Source organism: Micromys minutus (genome assembly GCF_963924665.1).
Source record: "Micromys minutus genome assembly, chromosome: 29".
Lineage (NCBI taxonomy): Eukaryota > Metazoa > Chordata > Mammalia > Rodentia > Muridae > Micromys > Micromys minutus.
In genome coordinates, this window is record NC_137964.1 from 1,599,587 (window position 1) to 1,623,394 (window position 23,808).

A 23,808-nucleotide genomic window follows, 5' to 3' on the forward strand; every position below is an offset into this window, starting at 1 on the left:
TATTCAGGGTATCCATGCAGTATATCTTACCCTCCTGCTAGTCACTCAGTAGCCATCTCTGTAAACAGACTGAACTTTGTTCAGGGTGTCCGTGCAGTGTATCTTACCCTCCTGCTAGTCACTCAGTAGCCATCTCTGTAATCAGACTGAACTTTGTTCAGGGTATCCATGTAGTATATCTTACCCTCTTGCTAGTCACTCAGTAGCCATCTAGTTACTCAGTAGCCATCTCTGTAATCAGACTGAAGTTTATTCAGGATATCCATGCAGTGTATCTTACCCTCCTGCTAATCATTCAGTAGCCATCTCTGTAATCAGACTGAAGTGTGTTCAGGGTGTCAGTGCAGTATATCTTACCATCTCATTAGCCACTCTGGCTGTCTGGGTGGTCAGATGAACTGTCACTGCTATTGCACATGTTCATATTTATTTCAACCTTATTTTACTTAATAAAGGCTCAATAGTTGCTGAAAATAATACACAGAGAGTGCCATCCTTGTACTGTGAAAGGACAGATTAACTCTGTTTCTGTGGGAAAATCATGGGTATGTATCATGTAGATGTGCCTATATACACTCACATACACATTATCCTCAGTCTCAGGAAAAAATCAGGAGACCTGGAACATATCCATGAATGAGGGAGCTCCAGTTCTTGATGGAATGTTATGGGTTTATTTGTATCTTTCTGTACAGAAATGTTGTCTTGTGTGGTCCTCATTCTCTGAACTAAGGCCAATACCCAGAAGCATGGATTTAATACTGTCTACCTGCGTGATGTTCCCAAAAGTTGACTGAGACTTGCAAGTCACACACATGCCAGCTGGGTCAGGCTGCAGACCAGTCACTGGGGAAGCTCACCTTTGACCTGAATCCAGCCTCTTCTACACCCTGCCTTCCATGTTGACTAACTCCGGAGGTGTGCAGTCAACCTTTGTAATGAAGGCAGGACTCTAACAGCCGGAAGCAGAATGGAAGAGGGTGGTCTCCAGGATGCAGTCTGGGAGCCCTTCCTGGGCACTGCCCTTAGTGAGGCCTGGGCCATCCCCTTTGTGACTGTCACAGGCTCAGTGGCTTCTTGGACAGAGTCACTTATCAAGCTTAAACTCTCATTACACTTATCTAGGATGAGAATTGGCTGGATCGCCATTTTAAGTGCTCCTAATTGTAAGCGATGCTCCTTTAGTGAGCTGCCAGGGCCGTCTCCCTTCTTATCGCTACAGATCGGGCAGACTCAATTGCTTCTCCAAGCTCAGCCTCCTCTTTCCTGTGCTTTTGTGGCCATTTCAGGCGTGAGCAAGGTGGTGACCGTGGATGTAAAAGGGAACTGGCAACGGTGGCTGAAGGTGCGGGACCTCACCAAGGGGGTGACCTATTTCTTCCGTGTCCAGGCACGGACCATCGCCTATGGGCCAGAGCTCCAAGCCAATGTCACTGCAGGGCCAGCAGAGGGTGAGTGTGCTGTACCTCATAGCTCTAACCTGCTTTGTGGGCTGGGGGTTCAGGGACATTCTCAAACAAACTTTTTGGGTCTAGCAGCCAGAAAATGCCTTAGAAGTTTCCAAAACACATTATAAGCCAGGCACAGCAGTGCATGCCTGAAATCCCAGCACTCAGGAGGTGGAGGCAGGAGGCTCAGGAGTTCAAGGCCATCCTCACTGCAGAACTTGGGGCTAACCTGGGCTATATGAGACCCTGTCTCAAAAAAAGTTTAAAAAATTCAAAGCAAACTACAGAGGACATGAGTGTCTGTGAGTAGACTTGTTACAGACACAGAAGCAAGGTTTTGGTGTTAAGCATATAGCTATAGAAAATACTTGAGAAACAAATACATGAAAATTATAAAACCTTTTTTAATATACACGATCTTTATGTGTAGCCCAGACTGGCCTCAAACTTAGGACAATCTTCCTGCCTCAATTTCCCAAGTCCTAGGATGACAGGCATACATCCCCATGTCCATCTGTAAATTGTGTTTTTGAAGTAAAACAAAAAAAGATGCTCCTGGTGTTCTTGAGTCTTCAGGGAGGGCTGGTCCAGCTCAGAAGCCCCTTCAGTCTAGTTCACTCACCAGGAGGCAGACCACTGTTTAAAGAACAGCAATGGACAACTTTTGGCCTACATAGTCTCTGCCTGCCCTCTGGTTGCCTCCTGTTTTGTTTTGGGGGAGGGTGTATATGCATGTGTGTGTGTGTGTGTGTGTGCAGTGCACACACACACAAGCACTCGAGCTCATATGCGCACATGTGTACATGTGCACAAGAGTATGCGTTTACACCTGTGGAAGCCAAAGGTTGACATTGGACATCTTTCTCCATTGTCCTCCACCTTTTCCTTGAGAAAAGATCTCTTACTGATCCTGGCAAATTACTTGCCAATTTGCCTAGACTAGTGGGCGAGTCCAAAGGACTCTCGTTTATCTGCCTTCCCAGTGCAGGAATAACAGGTCCACACCCAGCCCCAACTCCTTTTCTTTAACTTCTGTGTGTACATATGCATGTGTGTAATGTATGTGTGCACTGCTGTCTACAAGCACGGCGTGTGCCTGTAGATGCCAGAGGCCATGTTGAGCAGCTTTCCCAATCCCTCTTTCGCCTGTTTTTGGAGACAGGGTCTCTTGATGAACCCTTGCTGACTGACAAGACAGGGTAGCAGTGAGCTCCCAGAATGCCACAGTGCCCAGCACGACTCTTGTGTGCTAGGATTGAAGACACACACGGTCGTACTGAGCTTTGACATGGCTGCCGGGGACCCCCACCCAGGGTCTCACGATTGTGTAGCAGGGACTTCACTAACCCAGCCGTCTCTCCAGCCTAGCTTTGTAAAATTTAATTAGATTATTTTTTATGAGTCAATTTTGGACTTCACTGGGGATTTTAAACTTTTTTCTATATGTCAGTATATGTATGCATATGTGTTCCTGCGCCGTGTTCTAGATTCACCAACATGTCCTATGTGTGCATCATTCGAAACCTTTTTCTTATCAAGACTGTAAAAGCCAAAGCTAAATGTAAGTACAAAGGAGACAGAGACTTTGAGATCCTGCAGGTAGATAATACTAACTGCTCAGTATCTTCCTGAGCAGCTTGTAATTGCTCTGTCACAACAGTGACAGTGGTGTGACTGGCCTTTCTGAATCACTCCCTCTGGGTCCTACATTCTCAGAGTGCACTTCAGCAAACCCGTGGGGGAACGAGGGAAGGAGCAGGCGGTGCATGCCTGTAATCCCTTCACTTGAGAGACAGGACAATCACAAGGTTAGGACCAACTTTGGCTGTGCATCAAGACCCTGTCTCGAAAACAGTCCTGGGCTGGAGAGATGCCTCAGTGGTCAAGAGTGCTTGTTGCTCTTGCAGAGGACCCAAGTTCAGTCTCCAGCTGTAACTCTGGATCTAAGGCAGCGGCTCTCAACCTTTCCAGTGCCGCTACCCTTTAACACAGATCCTCATGGAATGCTGACCCCAACCATAACATTGTCTGCTGCTACTTCATAACTGTACTGTTGCTACTGTTATGAATCATAATGTAAACATCTCATATGCAGGATATTTAGTATGGGACCTCCCAAAGGAGTTGTGACCTACAGGTTAAGAACTGCTGATCTAAGAACTCTGATGTCCCCTTCTGTCCTCTGCAGGTACCAGCACATGTGTGGGTGCACACATTCATGCACACATACATCATAGATAGGTAGGTAGGTAGATAGATGATAGATAGATAGATAGCTAGATAGATAGATAGATAGATAGGTAGATAGATGAATAGGTAGATGATAGGTAATTAAAAATCGTTAATGAACTCGGCACTTTTGTCACCACTGACGGGTCCCCAGTCCTCTCAAGGCCATTATCTACTCTCTTTGCTCTTTTTATCTCACAGGGTCCCCAGGCTCTCCAAGAAGTGTCCTTGTCACCAAATCTGCCTCTGAGCTGACGCTTCAGTGGACAGAGGGAAACGCTGGGAACACACCCACTACAGGCTATGTGATAGAAGCCAGGCCATCAGGTAAGAGCCATGGGGCCGTGAGATAGACACCAGAACCAGGCACTGGCCACATGGCGGTATCTTGGTCACATTGAAGGCAGTTGGTCCTGCGTTTTCCTAGCAGGGATGAGGTAGGGGGCATGTGTGGAAGAGGAGAGTCATTTCTTGTTCCTTTTCTGAGTGCCTAGTAACCACAGCTGTGCTGTTAACCTCTCGGGCATTCAATTTCTGATGCCTTAACCACATGACACTCCGGAAGATGATAATTGTCACTCTCAGAAAAGGGTAGACGAGAGGCGAAGGACACTCGAAGACATTTCGGCTCATCAGGAAGATCTAGAAGTATCTCAGGGACTCGTCTCAGGGGGTCTAATGCTGGCGAATAATTACAAACGTCCTTACTAATAGAGAAAACGACACATCAACTGCTGTGCCCTTCGGGCTCCTAAAAATGAAGGCTTAGCTCCATCCCTGGACTGAGAGGGGGTTGTGAGTGAGCTGTCTGTGCAAGCATGAGGACCTGAGTTCAGATTTGTAGCATCAGAAGCAAGGCATGGCCATGTGTGTACCTGTAACTCCAGTGCTGTGGGAGGTGGCGACAGGAGGATGGCTGGGGATTGCTAGCGGCCAGCCTCTCTGCAGGCTCAGCAGAAGATGCTGTCTCCAGAGAACAAGGTGAACAGTGACAGAGCACCTGATATCCTTTTCTGACCTGTGTGTGTGTGTGCACAGGTCTGTAAACAGACACACACATAGTATATACACCACATGCCCATTCACACATGCTCACATGCACACATATATACACTCATGCATGCACACACACACATGCATATGCACCTACACACACATACACATACACACACATACATGCCTGCACACCAGCGTATATACCCTTGCACATGCATGCATGCACACACACATTCACATGCATATGCACCCACACACACATACACATGCACATACATGCGTGCACACATGTATACCCATATGCAACCTACACAGATGCATCCTTGCACATGCATATATAGACACATACACACTCACATACATAAACACACATGTACCCACATGTACCTACACACATGTACACAGATGCAACATATACACATGCACATGCATGCACACACGTATCTACATGCACCTATGCACACACACACATACACACATATAGAATTCCCTCCTTCTGACCTTTTTTACATCTTGCTCACTATTTTAGCTGTTTACTTCATGGTAGACAAGAAGCAGACAGAGAGACAGGATGGGGCCTGGGACAAGGGCCCATCTGCAGTGGCTACTTCCTCAGGCTAGGTCCACCTCTGAAATAGTTTCCCCAGATGGTAACCAAGCCTATGGGAGGCAGGTTATATGCCAATCATGTTGCCCCAGGATCATGCGCTGACCACACCCACAGCAATCCAGTAACTAGTGCTCTGCCTCCACGTTGTATTTCTCTGTTGGCCCCCAGTTGAGACAGAGTGCAAGTACTTGTATTTCTGTGTCTAGGTTACTTTACTTAGCATGGTCTCCTCCAGCTCCGTACATTTTGCTACAAACGGCAGAACTTGGTTCTTCTTTGTGGCTAAGTAATGCTCCATTGAGTGTTTCTATCTCACTTCCTCTTCCACTCATCCACGAACAGACATCTCGGCTGACTTAGATGGCAAAGGTATCTGTATTTGATGTGCTAACCTCATTTTCTTTGGCTGTATGCTCAGCACCCAGGCAGCTGGATCATCTGCAGTTTTGTTTTTAGATTTTTGAGGACCTCCATCTGCTCCACAGTGGCAGAACTAATCTACATCTGTGGCTACTGTGTGTGCACATTCCATAATCTACATCCGTGCCTATGTGTGTGCACATTCCATAATCTACATCCGTGCCTATGTGTGTGCACGTTCCATTTTGTGTAATTATGAAGGGTGGATGTTACTGAAAAGTGGGTTTCTGACAGTTTGAGTTGGGCATTACCACTGGGAGCTTGGGGTTAGGGTCACTCACCTGAACATGAACCCAGACGAAGCACCAGGCACGCTTCCGGAAGGGGCTTTTTTCCCAGTGCCAGATGGGATTTTGTGTTAGGAGCCATTTTGGTCTGGTATTTAGGAATGCTGTGAGACCATGGGGGAAGAGCCTCATCACATCCTTTGGACGTAGTTCTCCTCCCTTCCCCCTCCCATGTTGCTTCCTGATGGTTATACATTAGAAGTGCATTCTGGAAACATCTAAGGGGAGATAGAGTGGAAAGCTGGCCTGGGGAGATTGCCTAATGGGTACCTAATTGAGCTCTTGATGCACAAGTCTGAGAATCAGAGTCGAAATCCTTAGTGCAGAGGTCACCACCCTTCCAGGGGGTCAATGACCCTTTCACAGGGATCACTTAAGGCCACCAGAACGCACAAGTATTTGCATTGCAATTCATAAACGTGGCAAAATTACAGTCATGAAGTAGCAATGAAATGATTTTATCACTGGGGCTCACCACAATATGAGGAGCTGTATTAAAGGGTTGCAGGATTACACAGCCTTAGAGCCTACCTAAACTGTGGACCTAGCAGGACATCTGTAACCTGGTGCTCCCGCAGTGAGCTGGGAGGTAGAGATGGGAGAGCCCCAAAAGCTTATGAGCTGGCTACCACTGATGTAATGGCAGCAAGCAGGAGCTTGTTCAGATAAAGAGGGAGCTGAGGACCAAAGTTATCTTATGACCTGCATACATGTTTCACAACATGTACATGCCCATGGTGCTATGTGTGCGTGCTTGCATGGACATGCCTATGCCCACACACAAACATACTCAAAACAAGCACATCCTTTAAAACTTCTTCCTGGATGGCAGTGGAAAAAATGCTGTAAGATGTTAAATTGTCAGAGAATGAAAATACACAGAGGAAGAGAGGAAGGGACAGAGAGGAAGGAGGGAGGAAAGAAGGGAAATAGGAAAAAAGGAAGGAAGGATGGATGGGCGGAAGGAAGGAAGGAAGAAAGGAAGGAAGGAAGGAAGGAAGGAAGGACAGAGGGAAGGAAGGAAGAAAGGAAGGAAGGAAGGACAGAGGGAAGAAAGGAAGGAAGGAAGGACAGAGGTAGGGAAGGAAGGAGGGAAGGAAGGAAGGAAGGAAGGACAGAGGGAAGGAAGGAAGGAAAGACGGAAGGAAGGAAGGAAGGAAGGATAGATGGATGGAAGGAAGGAAGGATGGATAGAAGGAAGAAAGAACAGAAGGAAGGAAGGATGAAAGGAAGGAAGAACTGAAGGAAGGAAAGACAAAAGGAAGGAAGGAAGGAAGGATGGATGGATGGATAGAAAGAAGGAAGAACAGAAGGAAGGAAAGATAAAAGGAAGGAAGAATGGAAGGAAGGAAGGACAAAAGGAAGGAAGGAAGAAAGGAAGGAAGGAAGGAAGGTAGGAAGGAGGAAAGAGAAACACCTTTGGCTTCACCTTGCTGGGTTAGATGATATCTAAGGACCAAGGCACTGACCAGCTCTAGAAACAGGAGTCATGAAATCAGTAAAGGTCCATGGACTTTGTGGTCATTTGTTCCTCAAAATGCCCCCACAAACAGCCAACCGGCTCTCTGCAGTGACTCTGTGTTCAGAGTGGACCATCCTGCCACCAATACTGAAGACAACTGCCATCCATGTCCCCATGTGGATGCCACTTCCTGACTGTGGTGGACTGCTGGACCAGGGCCTTTCACTGAGAAGCTAACACAGCAAGATGCCTCACGCCCTGTGCAACACCGGCCCCAGCTCACAGAGGCGTGCAAGCTTTTATAGATCGTCAATATTTAAACACCTTGCTGGGACCCAGGGGCCTCTGGATCTCAGCTGTCATCTATTTCAGGCCTCATTACACAAGCCATTAAACACTGTATCTCCTCATTTTCTCCACTGAAGCTCCCTGGCAAGGCCTTCTCCGGGCAGAGCACTGGTTTATGCAGAGCCCTGCCCGCCTGGCATCCAGGGGGACAGATACACTTAGGTGTCCCATGGCCCAGATGGTCTGTTCAGCCTGATGTGTCCCTGCCCGGCCACTTCCCTGCCTACCCCTATTAATGCTGTGTCCCCTTCTGTCCCTATCCCTGTCTTTACTCCTGAAGACTTTGCTGAGGAGCCCATGGCTACTCCACCCTACAGCAGTTAATGGCAGTAGCATCAGGCTAAATCATAGAGCCTCTTATCCCAGAGAGGGTGACCCCCGAGTATAGCTGGAGGACAAAACCATCAAGCTCCACCAGGATGGCTGACCAGCTGGTTCATTTCCCTAAATTTTGAGTGAGTCTCCCCTGGAATTGTGTTGCAAAAGGCATCTGGAAAGCAGCTATGTGGTGGGCAGACTCAAATGATTTATTCACGAAAATTATTCCAAGGCATTTTGCTGTGTAGCTCTCAGAGCCTAATTTACATATTTACACAATACACTGGAATGGCACTAAAGGCACTATAAATATTCTTTCCTCTCCAAAGCGGCCATGAAATATATATTTAGGACGCACCCAAGGCAGGCAGACATGTATTGCTGTTCTCACAGATGATGCCTTAGCCTGCATGAAAGGGGCGGGGCCTGTCTACCCTCAGCTCTCCTGCGTGCACCCCAAGTCCTTTCCCATTCATTGTGACTTTCAGTTCTTGGTGGGGTGAGTTTTAACTGAACAACGAAGGAAATCAGTATTTTCCAGCTGGGCCTGGTGGCAGACCTGTGTTCCCAACAGTCCAGAGAATGAGGCAGGAAGATGTGAATCCTCGGCCAGCCCAGACTACCTCAATAGGCCGACCCAGTTTCAAAAACAAACTAGTACCAAGCTGGAGAGATGGCTCAGTTGACACAGTGCTTGTCATTGCAAACACGAGGCCTGGAGTTGGATTCCTAGAACCTGTGCTCAATAAAATAATATAAGATAAGTCAGCAAACCACTGAGAGGCCCTGCCTCCAAAGACAAGGGGACAGTACCTGAGAAATGACATCTGCACATGCACACATGCATGTGCACACACAGTAGATGGATAGATAGATGGACGGACAGACGGATGAACAGGCAGACAGGCAGACAGACAGATAAAAGTTTATATTCTTTGAATGGTGGAGATGGTATAGGAAGTGGACCTCAGCTGGCGCTCTGAATCATGTCAACACATGCATTCTCTCTCTCCTCCTCACCCCCACCCCAAATGCCTGGGTGTCCTTTTCTGGATTAGTCTCCTTCACTGGACATTGCTACTTTGAGACACACACACACACATACTCCGAGTGCTGTCTGCTACCTTGGGCAAGGACCAGACAAAAAGCGTTTTTATTAGCAGCTGTATGTAGCCTGTTTAAGCCTCACCTCCGAGCTTGACCATTCATACAGAGAGAAAAGGCAGTGCTTAAGAAATAGGCAACGGCCAGGCATCCACTTGCTCAGCACTGCAGGCTGTTGGTCAGGCTGTTGGCTGCGTGACTTAGTGGTGAGTGACAGTTTCATTCAGCATGGAGACTCTGTTTAATTGGCCGTGAAATCAAACTTTTGTATTGGCATGCCATCTGCCCTGATACCTACAGCGCGTATGCCTGGGCATTGGAGGGATACATCCAGCAAAGGCCCCTTGGTCATGCTGCATTGGGCTCTGCCTTGACTCAGAAAAGACGGGATAGCATATGAACAAATGCATCTCCTACACTGGAGCTGCAGAGATGTAGGCATGGAGAGCTAAGAGCTGATTCACTCCATTCTCTAGAGACAAGCATAGCTTTTGACAGCAGCTGTGTTTGTCCTGGAGGAGCCTTCTGTTTTTAAGACCTCCATTCCTCTCTAAGGGTGAGCAGTGCAGTGGAGACAGAAAAATCACAGTCTGAGTTCTGTAAGGCACACCCATGCAGAGCTGAACTCCGAAGTTCCACTCATCTTTGTGAGATGTTAGGTCTGCGGTGACAGTGACAGTGACGCTTCCTTAGGAACATGGGCAGTTTCTGTCCTGGTGCTTCCCTGCTTTCCAGACTTTCTCTGACTGTGCTAAGAAACAAGATTGATAATCCAGGAATCGGTTACTGGTGATAGGTTATGGGGGAGTTGATCAGAGAAGAGTATCCAGGGGTCAGTCACTTGAGGACTCATCCAGAGATCAGTCATTTGAGGACCAGTCATGCAGAGATCAATCACCTAGGGGATCAGTCAGTCACTCAAGGGCCAATTTATTCTGAGAATCAGTCACCAGAAATCAAAAGTCACCCATGGTATTATCTTGTGATGTTATCAGGGGACCAGGCAGGAGGTCAATCTGACACGTGTTAACTGTCTAGGGATCATCTAAGAGATCAATCACCTAGGGGATCTGTCACCCAGGAGAATCATCACCTAGTGGCCAGTCTCTTGGGGGACTTACTGAGCAGTCACCCAGGAGACAAGTCAGTCACTCAGGGGAACAGCTACACAATAGGCCTGTCACCCACATGACCTATCACCCTGGGAAGCAGTCACCCAGGAGACCTGTCACCTAGGAATTTATCCTCTTAGATCTACACCTCAGGATCAGCCAATAGAGACCTGGCCTTGTGTGAGAGACGTGAAGTGTGATGGCTCTTCCCTTCTAGCCATGGCACATCGTGGTGACAGATGGGTCACCTGTACCTCATGTCCAGGGTTCTCTTGTAATAAATACAGCCATGCTGTCCTCTCCTGTCCTGACTGAGATGGAAGTCCAGGCACCGGGGATCGTCCTGGTGGAAGGAGGATCAGCACAAACCTCATTATTGTTAATAGTTCTGTGATGTTATTTTTCTCGCAGATTTGTGGAGGTGTTTTCTCCATCGTGGATTTATTAAGATATTTAGCAGCATAATAAAAACGGGAAAACAACACACAGTTGGGAAACAGCGGCCGCTCTCACAGCTGCCAAGGGTTTTTTAACCCACTGGTGATCGCCGTGTAAATATTGGTATGGATAAATAGTGCAGTGAATTATAATCCAAGTATGATATGCTAATTTTTTAAAGGCAGAATTAAGTAAAATAAAAAATGCAAACATTCTCTTCGGTTAATTCAGAAGGAAATTATCTTGGCGCCACACTCCCCCCCCCATTTTTGAGTGTAAGTAGATGGCTGAATAAATCGCTCAGTGTTGAGATCCTATATCAATATTTTAAAATGTTTGTATAAAACATGCACAGAGTTCCTGGAGCTATGACAGAGCTCTCTAAGTCAAATATAGTCCTTGGATGGTGACAGAAACAGAGGAAATAGCATTTGTCCCCAACAGCAGCAGAGCATTAAGGGACCATGAATGTAGAGGACACAGAGAGAACTCACCACAAAGGTTTTCAGACCTGGTAAATAGGTGTGTGTATGAGTGAATGGGTGGATACTAGTTGAGTGAGTGGAAGGATGATAATCAATGGGTGATGAATGGATGGATGGGTGAGGGGTGGATGTGTGAGGGATGGGTAAATGGATGGATGGGTAGATAAACTGGTAGATGGATGGGTGATGGATGGATGGGTGAGGGATGAATGGATGGATGGATGGATGGATGGGTGAGGGATGAATGGATGGATGGATGGATGGATGGATGGATGAATGGATGGATGGATGAATGAACAGGTGGGACAGTAGGTGGGTTGATGGATGATAGGTGAGTACATAGATGGGTGAGTGGAAGGATTGGTAGATGGGTTGGTGAGTCAGTGAGTAAGTGGATAGATGAGTGACTGGGTGTGGAGAGGTGGATGGGTGGATGAGTGGGCAATAAGTAGATGTGGGTGGGTGGGTGTTAAGAGGATGAATGGGTGGGTTGGTGGGATATATGAATATGGATGGGTGGGTTGATGGTTAGATGGATAGACAGATAGATGATAAGAATCAATGTTTATTGAATTCTTTAAAAATTCAAGAGCCTTGGGATATAAACAATGAAGTAAACTGAGCATACCTTCTACAAGTCATGGACAGAGCAGCTGAAATGTGGGTTGGAGCTGGGAGGGGGTATGTTTTTGCTTTCTCTCTCCCTCCTGTCCATGGACTGACTGTACCCAGCCCATGAGACAGAGACTCTCCTGACTCGCTGAAGGGCAGAAGAGTATCCTACTAAAGTGGGCCCTGAATATTTGTAGGTGAACCAGGGGGCATCAGAGGGGTTCTAGGGCTGTGTAGACCACATGCATTAAATGTCACTCTGGACTGTTATTAAGCAAAATTTACCTAAGAAATATAAACCAGAGCTGGAGAGATGGCTCAGTGGTTAGGATCGTTTGCTACCCTTACTGGGAGTTTGGGTCCCGTCATCTATTTTAGGCTTGCAACTGGCAATAACGCCAGTTCCAGGGGATCCAGCACCCTCTTCTGGGTGCCAAAGGCACTGCAACATCGGACATAAACTCACATAAACACTCATGCATATATATAAATCTTTAAAATTACACACACACACACACACGTGCACACATGCCACACTGTCGTCCATTCTGTGCGTGTAAGCCTTGTTATTTTAGGTAGGAGGAGGGACCACCTGTGCTACGGTTTGCAGTTGTGACATTGGCACTCCTGACAGGTCTCTTGATGAACAGCAAGCAGCGATGCTAATATGTAGGAGTAAATCGCAAGGCTCTGCTCTCCGCTTTAAAGCAGTCTGCTTCACCTCGCTTACAAACTGTGACTATCAGGGCTTCGCCAGGGCCAAGTCTAAACCCTGAGCAAACACAGACTGGCACACGGGCAGTCTCCTCCTGTTTACCATTGGGCTGAGCCATCTGAGTGCATCTTCTGTGAAGGCGGTGTGGAGAGGCTTCTCTCTCCATCACCCTGGGGCCATAAAAACAGCAAGTGTGTGCACATGTATATTCATCCGGCTTTTCCTCCCCAGATCACCTGTCTTTTCAAGTCCCATGTACTTCTGCCTGTAGGAGGAAATTGAACTTGGGAAGGATTGTGGCATCACAGGGACACGTTAGACTCTCATGCCCCCCGCTTAAGCAACAGCCTCCTCAGGGAATAATTTATATTTTATTTGCAATCCCTCGTGTTGTGCTGACTGCGTGTGAAGCAGTGTGCTAAGCACTTTGGAAATAAAAACAATGAATCTTCAAGATAGGCCTACACTGTGTGTACCCTCGTCACCACCATATGACAGACAAGGCACAGAGAAGTTGATTGCTCTGCCTAAGGTCACACAGCCAATGACAAGACCACTAAGGTTGTATTTGTTCAACCATGGAGCATTTGGGTTTTTGGTTTGTTGTTGTTGTTATTGTTGAGACGTGGCCTTGTGTAGCCCAGGCTGCCCTAGAACTTGGGGTAAAGCCAAGGGTGACTTGAACTTCTGATTCTCCTGCTCACACCCCCCAAGTGCTGGGACGACAGGCATGCGCACTCACAGCCAGTTTTTGGTTGTGATCGGTAATTTCTTCCCTCTGTTCGTTGGTGCTTTGGAATCAAACCCGTTCGCCCCTTTTTTTTCCACATAATATTTCCTGCCCTGGATCTTATTCTTGTTTTCCTAAATATCAGAATTTACATAAACTTAGCATTTACCTACTATGAAAAACCAAGCATAAAAGTTACCCCTCTAACATGAGCGTGTGTGCATGCATGCGTGTGTGTCTGTGCCTCTGTCTGTCTGTCTGTCCCTATGGAGGCCAGAGGTCAATCTTGAGTGTCATTCCTCAGTCACTCTCCACAGGGTCTCTCTCTAGTCTGGACCTCACCCATCATGCCAGGCTGACTGGCCATCGAGCAGTAAGGACCACCTCCCTCCCCAGCTCTGAGACGTGTGTGCCTCCACGTCCAGCTTCTTAGTGCACGCTGGGGATGGGACCCCCGCCCGTACTGCTTCAGCAAGCATGTTGTCCCTGAGCTGTGCCTAGCCACACATTAACCTTATTCACACGTAGCCCCGAGTAACTTCATGGTGCTGTGTACCCCTCGCCACCTTCCATCTTGGACACCCAGGCTGTTACCATTGAGTTCTGGTCCCTGGAAACCCCCATTCTACATTCCGTCTCCAGCACTTGAGCAATCCTGGAGACTCATCCGAACATAACTGAGCACTGTGTGCCCTTTGTCACAGAATGGCTGCAGGGACATCAGGTCCTCAGTGTCCATGCATAGTGTCAGGACCCCCCCCCCCCATTTTCAAAGTGTAGTAACCTTCTGTTGTGCACACACACACACACACACACACACACACACACACACACACACACACGATGTGTTTAACCCTTTGTCTACCTTTTGGCTTGTGCGTAGCATTGCTGAGAATGCGGATTTGCAAGCAACTGTCCAGAATACAAAATCTTAAAACAAATAAATGCTCACTGCATTTATTACCACTGGCTAAAACTAGGAGTTCAGCAGTAGGGCACCTGCCTACCTTCCAGGAAGGACCGGGAGGGTGGCTCAGCCGGGGAGCACCACTGGGTTCCATCCCTAGCAGTTGTAGGGTGGGAGCAAAACTCTGCATGTCGGGCAGGCTCGACACAGCGGGAGCTGAAGACACTTGACATTGATAAGGTATTGTCGTTTGGGAAGTGGCCTTCCAGGCAGAACCAGAGTCTAGCCTCCAGCAGACAGCATGAAGTTCTAGCGATACTGTCCCTGACCTGTATTTTTCACATAACCCAACACTTTGCTCTGAGATGAAGAGATGAACCCCAAGGCAGATGGCTTACAGCTACTCCAGGATCCCACATGTCCACTCTTCCCACAGTGCATGGAGAGCAACACGTACCACCACTGTGATGGCAGAGGCTAAGGAAGCTATGCCTAAGCCATCCTCTTCAGCCACTGGCTAAGTGGTTTCCAGTCAGAACGGCGTTGGAACCTGCGATGAGTGTAATCTTGCTGGAGGCCCGATAGCCCCCGCTGTTTGCAGGCCAAGAGTGGATCAAAAGGGTCAGCAATTGGGTGTGTATGGAATGCAGAAGGAGCCAGGAGGACCTAGGTCCAATAGGATAAGAAGGGGTAGAAGAAAATGTTTCTCTGAAATAGTGAGGTGGCTCAGTCAGGCCTAATGACCTGATTTTGGTGTCATCACTGACACAGTGGAAGGAGAATTGAGTCCTGCAGGTTGTCCTGTGATGTCCACACTGTGGCATGTCCATACCCCCACACAAAATAAATCAATGTAATAACAAGGAGGTCATCATGCCCTGCTAGCTACTCTGGGGCACTTGCTGAGGACAGAGACACACCTCTTCTCCACCCAGGCCCTCTCTAGTCTCTGAAGCTGCCCTCAGATGTCCTGTCACAGGCAGCTGTGAGCTGGCCAGCCAGGCAGCCAGATGCCTGGGGCTCATGTAATAACTTGTATTCACCTGATGTAATTGTCATTTCGGGGGCCACTGCCTCTGTCCACTAACCTAGGCCTACTCCTGGAAGCTTCAAGCCTCCATACACTCTTATCCAGGCCTCGAATGTTTGCAGCCTCTGAGATTTGCCGATGAGTAAGCTCACGCCTTCCTGGTTCTTTCTGAACTCTGGCTGGCTGGTTCCAGCTCAAACTCCTCTCCAAACTGACTGATTGTCTGGCTTCTTTCTTGACCTCTAGCTGAATTGTTCTGCTTGACCTAAAACTAACTCCGGCCACATGTTCTAATCTTCTGGCTCCTTCTCAGTATCTGGCTCATTCTGTCTTCACCTGTGTCTGGCTTGTTCTCTCTGCAACCTGTCTCTGTGAAAATGTCCGAGTAAGACCGCCTCTTTCTCTTCTTTTTTTCTTTTTTCTCTCTTAAGTAGCTTCTCTTTCCTCTCTCTTCTCATGAGAGTTGGGCGTATCCTATTCTATCAAATCTTTCTCTGATTTGTCACTTTCAAACATGGGTGCTTCATGGTTTGGGATTAAAAGTGTGAAAAAGGGGTGTGTCTGCATTCCAGCCAGAGAGATTAAAGGTGTACAGTAAGGCTGAGCCACACCACAACTAAAAGTAGGTATTTTCAGTAAAAAGCAAAACCAAACCACAATCTTGGGGTTCACAGAATGACTAAATATCCTACAGCGGCTCATCTCTAGAAGAGTTGTCCTGACCTCTGCCCCGTCTGATTCCTCTTGCAGATGAAGGCTTATGGGACATGTTTGCAAAGGACATTCCCAGGAGTGCTACGTCATACACCGTGGGCCTGGACAAGTTGCGGCAAGGGGTAACCTACGAGTTCCGGGTGGTGGCCGTGAACAAGGCAGGCTTTGGGGAACCCAGCCGCCCTTCCATCGCAGTGTCAGGTAAGCCCTTCGGGAAGTTTAGGGGTGCTGTCCTCTCTCCATCCGTGAGAGGAGAGAGCAGGTGCTGAGAGGCTGCAGGCCCCGCAGCTGGGTGGAGGAGGTGCCACAGATGGCAGTAGGGAACACAGGAAACTGTGAAACTCCTCCCTGGGATTGCCTTCAAGCTGAACCCCAGACACTGAGCCACTGGCAAGGACCCCATACTGAAAGGTGAGATTTCAGTATCGGCCTGGGTCAGGAGTCAGATGAAAAACAGGCATGGTGGCACTTACTGTCTCTTCCCAGCTCTGCAGAGGCAGAGAGGGGAGACGCTCTGATTGGAGCTCTGCAGGGCAGTGCGGGACCCTGTCTAAAAGGAGGTGGGTACATTTCTGAGGAAGACACCTGAGGTTGACCTCTGGCCTACACACATGCACACACGCACATACACACTCACAGACACTTGCACACACATGCACACACACACTACACACCATATACATGCACCACCACACCACACACACACACACACACACACACACACACACAAGAAAAGAGAAACTGCTACAAAGCAGCTTCATGCCCATGTGGCCTGGAACTGTACACAGCAAACCACATTGGGATGTAGCTCATCTCTCTCGTGGGACATCATCCACAAACACTTCTGAGATCCCGCAGCACCCAGGCCAGCAGTGTCTGACATCTGGACTGTAGTCAATTCATGACATCTTCCAGAAATGCTAGCCACTACCGCCCACTGGCCTTGCATCAGGACACAAACCCTGAGATGTGAACTTCCCACAGGACAACTGAGGCCCCTCTTCCCTGCCAAGCGGCAGAACAGGCCACTCATGGGCAGCCATCTTGAGAGTTACGGGACTTGCTATATGGGACTATCAGATGCACAGCCAGACACCCCACTTACATCCTTCAGATTCAAAACACTGTCATTGCCCGAGAAACCCTGTGGTGCACCATTATCCAAAGCCAATTTCCCCTTTATTCCCAGCATGCACTTATTCATCATCCAATAGTGAGACACTTAACGCAAAGGTGGATGTGTTCTCTGCAGGTTTGGGCAGCTGGAGGCAGACCCCCGGCTCTGCCCGCAAGAGGCTCATTATTCAGGGCCCTCGGTGCCATTTAACCAGCTCCCCCACAGGGATACCCCTGCCAGGCAGGAGTGGGGCCTAGGGCTGTCCAGCACCTGCAGAGAAGACATTTTCCCATTTTCCTCTTAGTGAACAAAAAGAATAAACAGGAAGACACCCTTTGCCAAAGCAGCTTTACACACAACATTTTGGAGGGGTTGCCTCAAAAGCAGGTTTGAACATGAATCCTGTAGTCTAGCTCAGTATTGCTGGGGACATAAAATAAATAACACACAGCCCCAGACTTCAGAGGCTCCTGGACCAGTAGAGGTGGCCAACAGGTAGCTAAATATGTTCAGAGGGCATCTGAGGACAGCAATGCGTGTCAAATCCAGAGAGCCTGAAGGGTCAGTCATTACCTTGTTGGTCACCAGTGGGAACCATTGGTGGGGGTGGCATATGGTATTTCCATCTGGGCAGATGTGAGGAGTTAGGATGGTAGAGAAAGATCATGATGCTGGAGACCAAGTTGCCATGGTGAGAGCATTAAGTGTAACAAAGCAAAGCAGACAGTCTCCCTCGAGAGAAGGCTGAGCCAGGCAGGGGGAAGGAGGGTCACTCATTAAGTCGGTGTTTCCAAGCAGGTAAGATCAGAAGAGGCATGGAGGTTGTTCTCAAGGGTGGGGGCGGGGGTGGAAGAGGATGGTCTGCTTCCTGTACATCCATCCAATCTTAGCTTCTCTTCCTGCTGCTGCGACGCAATACCCTGACAAGAGCAACTTAAGGGCAAACTGTTTGCTATGGCTGCCACTTCAAGGAAGTTAAGGAGGTGGGAGCCTGAGGCAGCTGGTCAGATCACACTGACAACCAGGAAGCAGGAAGTACTGAATATACACTCAGCTGCCTTCTTCATTCACATAGTATCCGAGTTAGGGTTTCTTTGCTGTGAAGAGACACCATGACCAAGGCAACTCTTACCAAGGAAAACATTTCACTGGGGCCGGCTCACTGGGTGGAGTCCATTATCATCATGGCAGGAAGCGTGGCAGCGTGCAGGCAGAGTGCTGGAGAGGTAGTCGAGTGTTCTAAATCTGGTTCCCAAGCAGCAGGAAGAGACAGTGAGACAGTGGGCCTTGCTTCAGCATCTAAGACCTCAAAGGCTGCCCCTAATGACACACTTCACCCACAAGGCCACACTTCCTAATAGTGCCACTCTCTGTGGGCCTATGGGGGTCATTGTTATTCAAGCCACTATGTGTAATCTAGGACCCTAGCAAGGGAATGGTGCCACCCACAGTTAAAATGGGTCTTCTGCCCACTTCAGATTACCTGACCAATATCATTACTCCTTACATCATCCAGAGGCTTGTCTTCTAGGGGATTCTAGATTCCCACCAACGTGAAAGTTAACCATCACAGATCCCAAAGCTTGACTTTATAGAGAAGGCAGGAAAATTCCTAAGGATGGATTCCCAAACCTGTTATGGAGCTCATGGAAGTCCCAGAAAAGTCTTCCTCTCCCCTGCTGCCAGGCACTGGGGAGGTGCTGTGTGGAGCTACTATTGAGCCTCATGCTATACGGTTTCATCCACAGCACAAGCTGAAGCCCCATTCTATGAGGAGTGGTGGTTCCTGCTGGTGATGGCGCTCTCCAGCCTCCTTCTCGTCCTCCTGGTGGTCTTTGTGCTGGTCCTGCATGGGCAAAGCAAGAAGTACAAGAACTGCGGCACAGGTGTGACATCTGTCTCTCTCCCCAGGGTGACTGGCATTTGGTACATGAGGGCTGACTTTTGGTTACTCTGCTGAATCTGCCAGGATCTCCTCAACGGTGTATAAATATCAGGGGAATAAGTACCTCGGTGGTAGAGCCCCTGACCACAGTCCCCCAAAAGGGGCTGGGGTGTGGCTCAATGGTAGAGCCCCTGATCACAGTCCCCCAAAAGGGGCTGGGGTGTGACTCAGTGGTAGAGTGTTCACCTAATATTCTGGAATCTTTAAGCTGTATCCTCAGCAGTAGCAAAGCAAAAGAGAAGCTTTAGGACTGCAGTTTCTTCTCCCTCATAATTAGCCAAGTGTCTTAGCCATGGCATTGGTGTTGCTGGGCTCCCAAGTCTTCCTTCCCATGCCCTATTGCTCCTATATGCTCATTTTCAGAAAAGACTTGGGTATTTGGGGTAACTCAGTGAGTATGATGGAAATGTCCCTTTGGTATAGCCTATCTTGTGTACTTGAGCTGAAAGACCCTCAAAGTGAGGACCCCCACGCTCTGTCCGAGGAGAGGCGACATCCCAAATCACTCACAGGAAGCGGTCTTGGTGCAAACAGCAAGAGGATTTTTATTCCAAGTGTGCTGGGGCCCACCGTCATATGCCACGCAAGGGTAGAGGACTGCGGACCCCGAGTGTAGGATCAGGACAGCTGTTATAAGGTTCACAACAAAGCCCACGAATTACAAACCAATCATAGCAAAGCCCAAGAATCTTAAACCAATCATTTTAAATCATCTAAGCCCACGCTCCATGGACCAATCAGTTCCCTATAGTCTCGGAGGTCTGCATTTGCGCAGGCTCCTGGGTGGGGATGACAAATGGCAGTTAAGATAGGTCACTAGGGCCGGGGGTTTCTATGATGGGAGCAGTTTACAGAAGCCAGATAAGTGGTTAGTCAGCTTATTTCCTGTTAACTTACTGTTAACTTACTAGGCCAAGATCAGTATCCAAGGGCCTGTCCTACGCCCTTTCACCCAGTTTCATACAGAAAGCAGACTCTGGAACAGCAAGAAGTGACCTTTTAACTATTTGCTGGCAGAGAGCAGGGTCTAGAATTTGAGGTATTTAGGGCTTCTTGAGATCAGGAGTTAGGGCTCCTTTAGAGTGAGATAGCTTGGGGTCATTGGAGGTGTTAGGCTATATTTTCCATCCTTTCAGAGCCCGGACCACACTTTCTACTCCCTCCACATACTGTTCTCCAGCTCTGACTCCTTCTAAGGTCAATTCCCTTGCTGTCTGCAGAGCTCATGCGGTGTGGCTTCTTAGATGGGCAGAACAGGAAAAGGCAAAGTGCATGGTTTTTGAAGCCAAATGCAATGGTCAGATCTTGGGGAGGAAAGCACAGAGTGGTGGTAAGACTCAGCATATGGATGCTACGGTGACTCTGCGTCTGTGCAGAGGTGGTGGCTAGAGGAGGTGAGAACACATCGCTCCACACACTTCCGGTTGATGCCCTTTGCTGTCCTCGGTTTTTAAATTATAAAGGCCTCCTAACCACCAGGAAGAGCATTCCTCAGCATAGCATGGCTCCTACTCTCCCAGTTAGCAAAGCTGTGGCTGAGCCAGAGAGCACAGCACAGCAGGGACTGGGGGGAGGGGTGGGGGAGAGGGGCTCAGCTGGTGAGGAGCTGGCTGTGTAAACACGGGGACCAGAGTTAGGACCCCAGCAGTCATACAGAGAAAGCTGGGTTTGATGCTAAGCGCTCCTAATCCCAGAGCTGAGGCAGTATTCACAGGTGGATCTCTGGGGCTCACAAAAGCAGAGATCCCTCCCTGGCATCCGTGCAGCAGAGCCCTGTGCCAGGGGGTTAATGAGATGGAGTGCCTAGATTGCCAAGACATTAGTAATCCATCCCTGAATAGGAAGGCTTTATTCTTTTTCTTTTCGGTGTAAATTCACTTCTAATAAGTGTTCGTAATTCAGATTTTATTCCCCTGGGATTTACAGTATATGAATGACATGTCATCTTAGTGAGTTAATGCAGTTACAGAACAGCATAGAGTCTCTCTCTCTCTCTCTCTCTCTCTCTCTCTCTCTCTCTCTCTCTCTCTCTCTCTCTCTCCCTCCCTCCCTCCCTCCCTCCCTCCCTCCCTCCCTCCCTCCCCCCCCATCTCCCTCTCTCTCTCCCTCTCTCCCTCTCTTTCCCTCTCTCTCCCATCTGAAAAACAGACTAGAAAAGGCACATCAAACCTTCAGTTTCCAATACTCAGCTTCTCTCTAGGGTATTAATTTAACATCATAATGGAAGCCTATGGGAGGGGCTTATGTCCCAGAGGGCAACATGGGGGACTTAAGCCTTTTCATGTCCTCAGCTGGCTCTGGGCAGGAGCTTGCCAACCCCACCTGCCCAGCACTTATTAACACACACCTGAGCAGAGGCCAACCGAAGGCCATCTACTGCGCTGGGTCTGTGGGCTTTTCTATCTCAGCCTCCGGCTACATGGAAAGCAGGGTGCCCATCGCAGGGGCTCCCCTCAGAGTAAGCACGTACCTCACCATGTCTTGGGCAGGGGTGTGTGTGAGACACTGTCCTAGGGACAGCAGGAAAGTTGAGAACGTACCACATAAAATCCTCACCCTCAAAGAATCTCTCAGCCAACATTGGAAAGGCAGAGGACCGAGTTTGAGCACTGAGTACATGTGCTAGTACAGACTTCCCCACTGGGGGCTCGGGAGATGGCTCAGGGAGCAAGAGTGCTTTCGGTACAAACAGAAAGATCTGAGTTCAAATCCCAACACCCACATAAAGCCTAGGGCATGTCAGTGTCTGTGTCTAACACCCCTCCATGTGAACTTAGCAAACTCCAGAAAACTCTCTACAAACATGACCAGAGGTTTATCTCTTGAGTGATTCTAAATCCCAATAAATTGTCAATCAAGATTGATCATAACATGGGGCTGGAGAGGTGGCCAATAGATAAAAGCACCTGCTGCCAAGCCCAAAGACCTGAGTTCAATTCCCAGGACCTGCACAGTGGGAAGAGACTCAACTTCTGAAAGTTGTCTTTTGATCTCCACACAGGGGCTGTGGCACATCCCCCACACACAGAGAAACACACTAGATAGAAGACAAACAAACAAACAAAGTTTAAAGTTTAATCCTCACAGACACACTTTCATAGATTTATTTTAAAGTCTATAGCTCAAGCTAGACAGTGATGACACACACCGCAGAGACAGGCGGAGCTCTGAGTTGGAGGCCAGCCTGGTCTACAGACTGAGTTCCAGGACAGCCAAGGAAACTCAGAGAAACCCTGTCTCAAGGAACAAAAACAAAACAAAAACAGCCTATAATTTACCAGTCAATGCAGAGACACGCACAGCCACCACCCTATCCGAGACATCTTTATCACTTTCTAAGGGAAGCCTTTTTTTTTTTTTTTTTTTTTTTTTGCCTATCTTATCCATGTAAGCATGTTAGCTTCCAGTTTCGTTGCATGATTGTGAGTTTTTTATGTTGTGTTACTTGTGAAACATTTGACTTCCCCAACTTCTACTAAGGGTGTGCATTCTGAGCACATGTTCATAACGTATCAGCAAGGACACCGACATTTTGGCAAGATAACCACTGAGATTGCCAACATGGCTACTTCACTCCAGCAACTGCCTCTACCACTGATGCTGGTGCCATGTGGTTCTGGGGTCACGTATGACAAGAACACGGGTGCTCATGGTGTTAACTGACCTGCCCCCGTGTCACTGTGGCAGACTCATAACTGAGACTATGCTGGCTTTCCCTGCCAGGTCTAGGTAAGGGCATCTCCAACATGGAGGAGACAGTGACCCTGGACAACGGAGGATTTGCAGCCTTGGAACTGAACAGTCGCCACCTCAATGTCAAGAGTACCTTCTCGAAGAAGAACGGAACCAGGTAGGTTGCCTGCATGTGTCCCCCGTCCACAGGTACCACTAAACAAATCGCACGGTGCAGCAGTTCAAAGCACAGCTCACCGTGAGCCTGCTCCTATGCCACCAGGCAGTGGATCTAGGAGTTCAGACTGCAAGGATTAGAGATGGCTCCAGAACTTCTGTAGGGATGAAGAAAGGGCACAGGGCCGCACACAGGAGGCCATAGATAGACCAGGGACACCTGGCAACCTCTAGGTTTTGTCTCTCCTTGAGTCAGGGACTTTCCGGTTCATCACACACTACAGCGGGCTTGACCCGCATCCTAATGGCAGGCTTTTTATAGTTATCAGTGCTCCCTGCTTTCCAGGCTGTCCCTCAGTGACACAGACAGCCCCCTGCAAGCTCTTTGTCCCCTGCCAGTTCTAGCAGTTCTAAATTGGAATTAGAAGGTGGCCTTGACCTGGCTTTGGACCTGAAGCCTTCTGAGACTCCACTACAAAGCTGGGCTGGGGAGATGGCTCAGTCAGCAGAACGCTTACTGTAAAAGAGTAAGAGCCTGAATCCACTCTTTGGAACCCAGGAGAGACCGCATGCACTGCATGGTGCTCCAGTGACAGCTGAAAGGGTCCCCAGAGCCTGCTGGCCAGCTAGCCTGGCCAACTCAGAGAGTTCTGGGACCCTGTTTCAACAGCAAAACCTAAGACTGAGGCAGCAACTAGAAAAATGGTTCAATATGTAAAGTACTTTCTGCATAAGCATACAGACCTGAGTTCAAATCCCCAGAAACCACACAAATCAACATAAGTCTGTAACTCCAGCAGCCCGATGATGAGAGGGAGACAGAGACAGGAGAATCACTGAAAGCTCAGAGGCCAGCAGCCAACAGTGGAAGGTCCTCTGACCTTCACATATATGCCCTGGCATGTGCACAACTGCATTCACACACACGAACA

The 23,808-nt window shown here is 48.5% G+C and overlaps 1 protein-coding gene across 1 annotated transcript in view; it reads left to right on the forward strand.

The window, feature by feature from the left end:
* Positions 1–23,808, forward strand: part of SDK1 (sidekick cell adhesion molecule 1) — a gene marked incomplete at both ends in the record, with an annotated part of 923,105 nt that overhangs the window by 881,744 nt on the left and 17,553 nt on the right. Inside the window, 5 exons of the mRNA XM_080940510.1 lie at positions 1,290–1,451; positions 3,879–4,004; positions 16,002–16,166; positions 18,831–18,968; positions 22,757–22,877. Of these exons, the coding sequence (XP_080796636.1) occupies positions 1,290–1,451; positions 3,879–4,004; positions 16,002–16,166; positions 18,831–18,968; positions 22,757–22,877 (712 nt within the window). The remainder of the gene's footprint in view (positions 1–1,289; positions 1,452–3,878; positions 4,005–16,001; positions 16,167–18,830; positions 18,969–22,756; positions 22,878–23,808) is intronic.